The 12,053-nt window shown below is 39.7% G+C and overlaps 1 protein-coding gene across 2 annotated transcripts in view; it reads right to left on the reverse strand.

The window, feature by feature from the left end:
- Window positions 1–845: 845 nt before the first annotated feature.
- UBN2 (ubinuclein 2) overlaps window positions 846–12,053 on the reverse strand; it is a 265,262-nt gene continuing 254,054 nt past the window's right edge. For both annotated transcript variants that reach the window (XM_053721337.1, XM_053721336.1), the window contains one exon: window positions 846–3,555. In XM_053721337.1, coding sequence (XP_053577312.1) covers window positions 3,506–3,555 — 50 coding nt within the window. In that variant the 3' untranslated portion in view covers window positions 846–3,505. The remainder of the gene's footprint in view (window positions 3,556–12,053) is intronic.

Here is a 12,053-nt window from a genome sequence, read left to right on the forward strand (position 1 = left end):
CCTCCTCCCTCTCCCCCTCCCAGATCCTTTTGACAATTATTTCCCCCCTCCCTCTCTCCCATTCATTGATTCATTGGTGGCAGTGGCTGTTACGCAATCGCGCGCACAAGCGCTCCCTGCAGGCCCCCGCACACTCCCGGCACCCGGCGTGCACATTGCACATTCAGGAACCGGATGCCGGGTAGCGATGGGCCGGCCGCCCACCCGCCTCCCTGCAGCTGCTCCCATCCACCAATGAACGGGCCCATTGCTACCGGTGCAGAGAGGGCCACAGAGTGGCTCTCTCTGCATCGGTTTTGGAAAAAAGGTATTGCAGTGATGCCTCAATGTCGAGGCATCACAGCAATACCTTGAAAGCAGCTGGAAGCGATCAGGATCGCTTCCAGCCGCTTTAAACCCTGATGTCGTACAGGGTACGTCGCTGGTCTTTAAAGACCAGGTTGTGTGCGACGTACCCTGTACGACATGCGTCGTTAAGGGGTTAATATAACAGTGCTGGTTATGCAAAACTGGGGAATGGGTAATAAAGGGATTATCTTTTTATACAACAAAAATTCTGGAGTAGCCTGCTCCTTTAACGTATTTACTTCACAGGGTTTTCTGCTGCGAGTGTTCATGTTTCATAATAAATATGTCATTACTTCTGGCCGCTAAGGAGAAGGAACGCAGTACCAAGAGAATACAACTGAAGAGTATTTAATTACAGATAATTGGTTGCTTGTATAAACTGCTTTTTATCACTCTTCAGGGTCAAGATTATTTTTATCAAAATGCAAAAAAAAGCAGATCACTTCCCATAATTTAATGACATCTCAATATAAAAACAGTCAATAGACACCACAATCTATTTTCAGTAAGTTTTTAATCTTTAAATACTAAGTTTCTGCACATATTCCCCACCCGCCAAAAGAAAAAAAAAAAAAGTTTCCACAATCAATGGGATTCTACTTTAGGGTTACCTGGATACTGGGTTAGCCTCAGACTCCCTACTGCCACAAAAGGCACCTCTTTATTGGGACAGACAATTTTGCACACACAAGAGAAAATTGACGAGACACAACATTTCTTTACATTTAAAAAGGAGCAATATTTGGAACTCCAGAAGATCAAGGAATGATCTCTGTAGGGATTTGCTGAATTCTTGCTCTAAAGCGATTACAGTTAAATAACCTTTTTAACGTCACCTCCGGGAACTGATTTATTAGATATAACATATGTACTGTAATGAGAATTTGAAAACAAAAGCACAGGAAATAAAAGGCACTTAAAGGGTGAAGCTTTGCGAGACTAGTGGTGATGAAGGGAGAGAATGTGAACAGAAACAGACATGATTTTTCATAGAGGGAAAGATATTCGGATAAGACAAGACCTGGAATCTGTTACTCTCACCATCTGACAGTTACAACCGGTCTTCCATAAAGCAGCATCCTACCTGAGGTAGGGCATGACATTTCCAGGGCCATGGCTTCTAAAACAGTTGCTTCTGGCTCCTACAATTCTTGGGGATAATTACTACAGGCATCTATGAATAAAATTCTTCCACAGCTCCTAAAACTGTGCATCAGGCTCCTCAGAATGCCAGTTGGCTCCTAGGTTACATTAAAAATTTGTCAACCCTTGTGTTGAGCAACGGAAGGAAGTATTTAAATTATTTTCAAATTTCTATCGGTACAAATGGAATTTATATAAAATCATTAGTACATTAATTGTAGCTGATAATCTTGGTTGAAAGCAAAAAATAGGACATCGCCAACTGGTTGATTTATGCTACAACTGACCTGATGAGAGGTGAGGAAGTGGAAACAAATCTAAAACTAAAATATTTCCTAATACAGCCAAAAAGGTCAGGTTTATAGCAGCAATTTGGGTAAAAAGTAAAATTATTCTCAAGTCCAAAACTAGAGACATGTTCCTCCACTAGCCAACTAAGGGCCGGCTAGCACAATAAAAGCCATTGTCCGTTCCTTTCCTGGCCGCGGTGGAAACTGGGCTTAAACAGTTCCTGCGTAGGCAACAGTTCAGCTTGACTGGCTATAAGACACGGAGCCAAACGTACAAGAAAACTTGTCTTCATATCCAGAAATTACAGCTACCTATTGTAAAGCAGGTCATCCAGCAATTTCTACAGCAGGAACGTGCCCGTTGGGCCGTATTATTGCTTTTAGGCGCACAAAACGTAGAATGATGAAAGGATGCACAAGTAATGTGTAATCACAGAGTACATCAATGTTTACAGGGTGAGCTCCTTCACAATCTTCAGAAAATGTTAATGACTAAGGCAACTGAACTGCTTGTGTAGTGGTATTTCCTTCCAGATCTGCTTGGACGTTTAGGGCTCCACTGTATGCCAGCTTGGGAATTAAACAGGTCCTTTCCGGAGTACAAGCAGGTTTATTGCAATGTGGTCATGACTAGTCCTAGCGGCTGTACAGAGAAGTCTTTTGTCAAGAAAAACTGCTAGGCATTGAGTAAGACGTGACAGCCTGCAATCAGCTCTCTTATAATTGGATTTGGTTCTATAAATCAGACTCGGCACAACCCCTGCTCCTCGTACACAAATACTGTTTAGTTTTTTTTTTTTAATAGACCTTCTTGAACTTGCATTGAAATGTTGCATTTTCTTATATTTTTGTGGTGATCGTTATATTATATTGAGCTTTGAAATTTGGAGAGTGTGTACCATTTATGAAGTAGGTCTATCCACTAACTAAGTCCACGGGGAGTACTTGAAGCACATGCTTCGTACAGCAGTTTAGCTTTCTCACTCTTCTAAATACGCAGTGCTGAAGTACCCTGGGAAATCAAGCTGCATCTGGCTGCGCCTAATACCTATTCATGCCAATCCGTGCCAGGCCCATGCTATGTTTTTGCTGGTCTTTTCTTCTACTATAGAACATTTAGTAATTTATACCAGTACCATACCAGGGTTTGACATAGTCTCGTGTTTTAGGAAACTGCTCATTTATCATTCTTGCATCGGCTCGTGATAAACTAAGTAAGCAATGACCAGTATATCTACTCAATCCACTAATGAAGCTCTTGACATAGTGCAAAGAACATCCTATTGACCCACTAGTGAACCTTTGCACGAAACCTGATATTGTGTTTCTGTTTAGTCTAAATTGTGCTCTGACTCTTTCCAACACACGGAACGGAATGCGATCAGCCCCTCAGGCTATTTCTAGGATTATATTAGCAAAACAATAAATATAAAAATCAATTTAATCATTCAACCCAGCTAATCATGTTGTGGAGAGGATTCTCCCATCATTTTGCTGTAAAAATACGCTTGGCGGTTTGGCAGCACCATCTTATAGCCAGTCACGCACAAGTTCAGTCTGTCGATCAAGTAATCGTTCCCCTGTCCACAGTGCTTGGGATCAGTAAATGTAAACATCGAGAATACAGGGCAGCCCCTTGGCCGCCCGAGAAGCACTTTCCGACAGGGTAGGTCCTGGCCGATCTGAGAAAACAAACATTTGTCCATGTCTGTATTGAATGTGCATCACTGGTTCTTACGCTGCAGCTTGGGATCTCCTTTACTTTGCCCTCCATCTGACAAGAGAAATAGAGAGAGTTACAGGACGAAAGACTGTTGTAGATGGCATAACATTAGCTATAAAAACAAATTATGTAAGAACTTACCTGATAAATTAATTTCTTTCATATTGGCAAGAGTCCATGAGCTAGTGACGTATGGGATATACAATCCTACCAGGAGGAGCAAAGTTTCCCAAACCTCAAAATGCCTATAAATACACCCTTCACCATACCCACAGATCAGTTTAACGAATAGCCAAGTAGTGGGGTGATAAAGAAAGGAGTAAAAAGCATCAAAAAAAGGAACTGGAAATATAAGTGTGCTTTATACAAAAAATCATAACCACCATAAAAAGGGTGGGTCTCATGGACTCTTGCCAATATGAAACAAATGAATTTATCAGGTAAGTTCTTACATAAATTACGTTTTCTTTCATGTAATTGGCAAGAGTCCATGAGCTAGTGACGTATGGGATACTAATACCCAAGATGTGGAACTCCACAGAAGAGTCACTAGAGAGGGAGGGGTAAAAATAATAACAGCCATTTTCCGCTGAAAAAATTAATCCACAACCAAAAATATATAAATTTTTTCTCATAGTTGAAAAGAAAAAAATGGAAACGTAAGCAGAGGAATCAAACTGAAACAGCTGCCTGAAGAACTTTTCTACCAAAAACTGCTTCTGAAGAAGCAAATACATCAAAACGGTAGAATTATGCAAAGAAGACCAAGTTGCTGCTTTGCAAATCTGATCAACTGAAGCTTCATTCTTAAAAGCCCACGAAGTGGAGACTGATCTAGTAGAATGAGCTGTAATTCTCTGAGGCGGGGACTGACCCGACTCAAAATAAGCCTGATGAATCAAAAGCTTTAACCAAGATGCCAAGGAAATGGCAGAAGCTTTCTGACCTTTCCTAGAACCAGAAAAGACAAAAGACTAGAAGCCTACCTGAAATCTTTAGTAGCTTCAATATAATATTTCAAAGCTCTTACAACATCCGAAGAATGTAAGGATTTCTCCAAAGAATTCTTAGGATTAGGACACAAAGAGGAGACAACAATTTCCCTATTAATGTTAGAATTCACAACCTTATGTAGAAATTTAAATGAAGTCCGCAAAACTGCCTTATCCTGATGGAAAATCAGAAAAGGAGATTCACAAGAAAGAGCAGATAATTCAGAAACTCTTCTAGCAGAAGAGATGGCCAAAAAGAACAACACTTTCCAAGAAAGTAGTTTAATGTCCAAAGAATGCATAGGCTCAAAATGACGAGCCTGTAAAGCCTTCAAAACCAAATTAAGACTCCAAGGAGGAGAAATTGATTTAATGACAGGCTTGATACGGACCAAAGCCTGTACAAAACAGTGAATATCAGGAAGCTTAGCAATCTTTCTGTGGAATAAAACAGAAAGAGCAAAGATTTGTCCCTTCAAGGAACAGACAAACCTTTATCCAAACCATCCTGAAGAAACTGAAAAATTCTAGGAATTCTAAAAGAATGCCAGGAGAATTTATGAGAACACCATGAAATATAAGTCTTCCAAACTTGTTCATAAATCTTCCTAGAAACAGATTTACGAGCCTGTAACATAGTATTAATCACCGAGTCAGAGAAACTTCTATGACTAAGCACTAGGCGTTCAATTTCTATACCTTGAAATTTAATGATTTGAGATCCTGATGGAAAAACGGACCTTGAGACAGAAGGTCTGGTCTTAAAGGAAGTGGCCAAGGTTGGCAACTGGACACCCGGACAAGATCTGCATACCAAAACCTGTGAGGCCATGCTGGAGCTATCAGAAACACAAACGATTGTTCCATTATGATCTTGGAAATCACTCTTGGAAAAAGAACAAGAGGCGGGAAGATATAAGCAGGTTGGTAACACCAAGGAACTGCTAATGCATCCACTGCCTCCGCCTGAGGATCCCTGGACCTGGACAGGTACCTGGGAAGTTTCTTGTTTACATTGGGAAGCCATCAGATCTATTTCTGGAAAACCCCACATCTGAACAATCTGAGAAAACACATGTGGATGGAGCGACCACTCCCCCAGATGTAAAGTCTGATGGCTGAGATAATCCGCTTCCCAATTGTCTACACCTCGGATATGTACAGCAGAAATTAGACAGGAGCTGGATTATGCCCAAGAAAGTATCCAAGATACTTCTTTCATAGCTAGGAGACTGTAAGTCCCACCCTGATGATTGACATATGCCACAGTTGTGATATTGTCTGTCTGAAAACAAATGAATGGTTCTCTCTTCAACAGAGGCCAAACCTGAAGAGCCCTGAAAATAGCAGGGAGTTCTAAAATATTGATTGGTAACCTCGCCTCTTGAGATTTCCAAACCCCTTGTGCTGTCAGAGATCCCCAGACAGCTCCCCAACCTGTAAGACTTGCATCTGTTGTGATCACAGTTCAGGTTGGACGAACAAAAGAAGCCCCTTGAACTATACAATGGCGATCTAAGCACCAAGTCAGAGAGAGTCGAACATTGGGATTTAAGGATATTATTTGTGATATCTTTGTATAATCCCTGCACCACCGATTCAGCATACAAAGTTGGAGAGGTCTCATATGAAAACGAGCAAAGTGGATCGGGTCCAATGCTGCAGTCACGAGACCTAAAACTTCCATGCACATAGCTACTGAAGGGAATGATTGAGACTGAAGTTTCCAAAAAGCTGAAACCAATTTTAATCGTCTTGTCTGTTAGAGACAGAGTCATGGACACTGAATCTATCTGGAAACCTAAAAAGGTGACCCTTGTCTGAGGAATCAAGGAACTTTTTGGTAAATTGATCCTCCAATCATGTCTTTGAAGAAACAACACTAGTTGATACGTGTGAGATTCTGCAGAATGTAAAGACTGAGCTAGTACCAAGATATCGTCCAAATAAGTAAACACCGCAATACCTTGTTCTCCGATTACAGAGAGTAGGGCACCGAGAACCTTTGAAAAGATTCTTAGAGCTGTCGCTAGGATAAATAGAAGAGCGACAAATTGGTAATGCTTGTCCAGAAAAGAGAATCTCAGAAACGGATAGTGGTCTGGATGAATCGGAATATGAAGATATGCATCCTGTAAGTCTATCGTGGACATATAATGAACTTGCTGAACAAAAGGCAGAATAGTCCTTATAGTCACCATTTTGAAAGTTGACACTCTTACAAAATGATTCAAAATTTTCAGATCCAGAACTGGCCTGAATGAATTTTCTTTCTTTGGGACAATGAATAGATTTGAATAAAACCCCAGACCCTGTTCCTGAAACGGAACTGGTATGATTACCCCTGAAAGCTCCAGGTCTGAATCATACTTCAGAAAAGCCTGAGCCTTTACTGGGTTTGCTGGGATGCGTGAGAGAAAAAATCTCACAGGAGGTCTTACTCTAAATCCTATTCGGTACCCTTGAGAGACAATACTCTGAATCCATTGATTTTGGACAGAATCTGCCCAAATGCTTTGGAAGAATCTGCCCCCTACCAGCTGAGCTGGAATGAGGGCCGCACCTTCATGCAGACTTGGGGGCTGGCTTTGATGTCTTAAACGGCTTGGATTTACTCCAACTTGAAGGTTTCCAATTGGAACCAGATTCTTTGGGGTAAGGATTGGGTTTCTGTTCCTTATTTTGTCGAAAAGGAACGAAAACGGTCAGAAGCTTTAGATTTACCCTTAGGTCTTTTATCCTGAGGCAAAAAAACTCCCTTCCCCCCAGTGACAGTTGAAATAATCTAATCCAACTGAGAACCATATAAATTACTACCTTGGAAAGTAAGAGATAGTAATCTAGATTTAGATACCATGTCAGCATTCCAATATTTGAGCTACAAAGCTCTTCTAGCTAAAATAGCTAAAGACATAGATTTAACATCAATTTTGATTATATAAAAAATGGCATCACAGATAAAATGATTAACATGTTGAAGCAAGCGAACAATGCTAGACAAATCAGGATCCATTTCCTGTTGCGCTAAACTTTCCAACCAAAAAGTTGATGCAGCTGCAACATCAGCCATAGAAATGGCAGGCCTGAGACAATAGCCAGAATACAAATAAGCTTTCCTTAGATAAGATTCAAGTTTCCTATCTAAAGGGTCTTAAAGGAAGTACTATCTTCCATAGGAATAGTAGTACATTTGGCAAGAGTAGAAATAGCCCCATCAACTTTGGGGATCTTTTCCCAAAACTCCAATCTAACTGCTGGCAAAGGATACAATTTTTTTAAACCAATGAAGAAGGGATAAAAGAAGTACCAGGCCTATTCCATTACTTATAAATATCAGAAATAGTATCAGGAACTGGAAAAATCTTTGGAGTAACCACAGGAGGTTTATAAACAGAATTTAAACGTTTAATAGTTTTAGTATCAAGAGGACTAGTTTCCTCAATATCTAACGTAATCAACACCTCTTAACAAGGAACGAATATACTAAAACATAATTCAGTATGATGTCGGTCATTTGAAATCTCATCAACTTTATGAGAAGTTTTAGAAGACATTTTATGTTTATTAGAAGGCGGGATAGCAGACAAAGCCTTCTGAATCGCTTCAGCAATAAAATCTTTTATATTCACAGGGATATCATGTACATTAGATGTTGAAGGAACAACAGGCATTGTACTATTACTGATGGATACATTCTCTGCATGTAAAAGCTTATCATGACAACTATTACATACCACAGCTGGAGATATAATCTCCACAAATTTACAACAGATACACTTAGCTTTGGTAGAACTGTTATCAGGCAGCAGGGTTCCAACAGTGGTTTCTGAGACAGGATCAGATTGAGACATCTTGCAAATGTAAGAGAAAAACAACATATAAAGCAAAATGATCAATTTCCTTATATGGCAGTTTCAGGAATGGGAAAAAAATGCAAACAGGCAAGAAAAAGGCAAGAGGCATATAGGAAAGGGGGTTTATATAATGAAATTATTTGGCACCAAGTATGACGCACAATGCAAAATGACATTTTTTGGCGCTAACAACGTCCGGAAATGAAACACTTGCGTCATTGCAGACGCAACCTTGTGCAAGGAAACTCGGCGTCAACTAAGACGCTGGAAATGACGAATTTGCGTCACCGGACGTACCTTCGCGTCAAAAAATGTCTTGCGCCAAGAATGATGCAATAAACATCAGCAATTTGCCCGAGAAAATTGAATGAAAAAGCAGTCAATTTGAAAAAAAGACTATACCCCAGGTAAGAAAAATATTTTCCTAAATAGGTTTTTTCCCCAAATATGAAACAGATAGTTTGCAAAAGGAAATATACATAAACCTGACTCATGGCAAATATAAGTACAATACATATATTTAGAACTTTATATTAATACATAAAGTGCCAAACCATAGTTGAGAGTGTCTTAAGTAATGAAAACATACTTACCGAAAGACACCCATCCACATATAGCAGATAGCCAAACCAGTACTGAAACAGTTATCAGTAGAGGTAATGGAATATGAGAGTATATCGTCGATCTGAAAAGGGAGGTAGGAGATGAATCTCTACGACCGATAACAGAGAACCTATGAAAAGGATTTCCCGCGAGGAAAACCACAGAATTCAATAGGTGATACTCCCTTCACATCTCTCTGACATTTGCTGTACTCTGAGAGGAATCGGGCTTAAAAATGCTGATTAGCGCATATAAAAGTAGAAAATCTTAGCACAAACTTACTTCACCACCTACATAGGAGGCAAAGTTTGTAAAACTGAATTGTGGGTGTGGTGAGGGGTGTATTTATAGGCATTTTGAGGTTTGGGAAATACTGGTAGGATTGTATATCCCATACGTCACTAGCTCATGGACTCTTGCCAATTACATGAAAAAAATGTGCACGCCCTGGAGCCCTCCTAAACTTTTTACAACAAGATTTTTAAGGTGAAAATGCAGTTACTATAAAACATGATAATAATACACTAGACTTTATAAAACCTCACATAAAGTGCACAAGAGATCATGTATGAAAACAATCCCTGTTTATATATTTGTACACTCTTAACCCTAATTTTACGCATTACCCGCACAGGAGGGATCTGGTCCTTTAATAGTTTTTTTTTTTTTTCCCCTTCAAATGGACTTTTAAACTCATGGAACTTAAAGGTCACCAAGACAAAGTCTTTAAAAATGACTCCACAAAAGTAATCAGTGGGAGGATGTGCTACTGAATAAAACTGTGAAGTTTGGTTTTAAAACAGTAATTTAGTCTACACAACCCATCTAGTATTTAGAGTCAGCATGCTGCTCGCTCAGGGAAATGTGAGTAATTACACAACCCATCTAGTATTTACAGTCAGCATGCTGCTCGCTCAGGGAAATGTGAGTAATTACACAACCCATCTAGTATTTACAGTCAGCATGCTGCTCGCTCAGGGAAATGTATGTATGTATGTATGTATGTATGTGAGTAATTACACAACCCATCTAGTATTTACAGTCAGCATGCTGCTCGCTCAGGGAAATGTATGTATGTATGTATGTATGTATGTGAGTAATTACACAACCCATCTAGTATTTACAGTCAGCATGCTGCTCGCTCAGGGAAATGTATGTATGTATGTATGTATGTATGTGAGTAATTACACAACCCATCTAGTATTTACAGTCAGCATGCTGCTAGCTCAGGGAAATGTATGTATGTATGTGAGTAATTACACAATCCATCTAGTATTTACAGTCAGCATGCTGCTAGCTCAGGGAAATGTATGTATGTATGTATGTATGTATGTATGTGAGTAATTACACAACCCATCTAGTATTTACAGTCAGCATGCTGCTAGCTCAGGGAAATGTATGTATGTATGTATGTAATTACACAACCCATCTAGTATTTACAGTCAGCATGCTGCTAGCTCAGGGAAATGTATGCATGTATGTGAGTAATTAAATTTAAAACAGTAGTGTGGGTGAAGCGCTGAATCTAATCTCCAAAGCCTCACTGTAAAACTATCCCCTTCCTGGATAGTAACAATTACAATAACAGATTTATAAATAGTGGGCGCTTAAAGCAGGAGATTCAGTAGATATGCAAAACAATTAGAATTCCCTCTGTAGAGAATAGATCAGACTTAGGGAAATAATATCCAATCTACTACCGTTTTAATTATATTAAAATATTTAATTAATAAACAAATCTGACATATTAAAAAAAAAAAAAAAATGTATTTGGTGAACAGTTCCAAAATGATAATTAATATTCAAGATTAAAACAACAATTAATATTCAATATCTAAAACAATACACATTCACTCCCAACTATAGTTGCTCTTTCAGCCGTTCACACACTCCCTAAAACAATATCAATCTAGATGATTATATAAAAACAATATAAATGCAAGCTTTAATTCGTATCAAAACCAGAAGGTGCAATATATTTCCAAAAAGGATTTAAAGGTAATCTTGTCTGTTCCTGATAAAAGATGTTATGATAAAAGTTTGTGCACAGTGCAATTTTTGACAGGTTCGCTACAGCAAGGTAAAGTGCCAGGTATTAGTCTCTTTAAAAACTGATTATCCCAAGTGACAACAGCCGTCGGTCTTTTTTCACCGGCGCTGTATTCAGTTTGCAAAAGAGTAGTCCATAAGACTTCAATACTTTACGGAAATCTCCGTTACAATCCTGTATGTTTTAAGGCTATCCGCCTTCTTACCGTTACTCCACTTGTATTTCAACCGCTCTGCTGCAAACAATCGACCGCACGCCGGCGGCTTCCAAGACTCCTACGTCACCTGGTTTCCGGAACCTCCAGGTGAATCAGACTTGCGCAAGTCTATTACGAGGTGTAGGAAGACCTCTAGTCCTGGTTCTGTTTACCGCTCTTCAGTACTTACACAGTACGCGGTGAAAGATTATCCTCCAGTCTTTGTCTATCAAATAGACTAGTAGCAGAAAAAACAAAATTTATGCTTACCTGATAAATTCCTTTCTCCTGTAGTGTGGTCAGTCCACGGGTCATCATTACTTCTGGGATATTAACTCCTCCCCAACAGGAAGTGCAAGAGGATTCACCCAGCAGAGCTGCTATATAGCTCCTCCCCTCTACGTCACCTCCAGTCATTCGACCAAGGACCAACGAGAAAGGAGAAGCCAAAGGGTGTAGTGGTGACTGGAGTATAATTCAAAATTTTTTTACCTGCCATAAAAAACAGGGCGGGCCGTGGACTGACCACACTACAGGAGAAAGGAATTTATCAGGTAAGCATAAATTTTGTTTTCTCCTGTTAAGTGTGGTCAGTCCACGGGTCATCATTACTTCTGGGATACCAATACCAAAGCTAAAGTACACAGATGACGGGAGGGACAGGCAGGCTCTTTATACGGAAGGAACCACTGCCTGAAGAACCTTTCTCCCAAAAACAGCCTCCGAAGAAGCAAAAGTGTCAAATTTGTAAAATTTGGAAAAAGTATGAAGAGAAGACCAAGTTGCAGCCTTGCAAATCTGTTCAACAGAAGCCTCATTCTTAAAGGCCCAAGTGGAAGCCACAGCTCTAGTAG

The sequence above is a fragment of the Bombina bombina genome, chromosome 7, assembly GCF_027579735.1.
Source record: "Bombina bombina isolate aBomBom1 chromosome 7, aBomBom1.pri, whole genome shotgun sequence".
NCBI classification, from domain to species: Eukaryota; Metazoa; Chordata; class Amphibia; order Anura; family Bombinatoridae; genus Bombina; species Bombina bombina.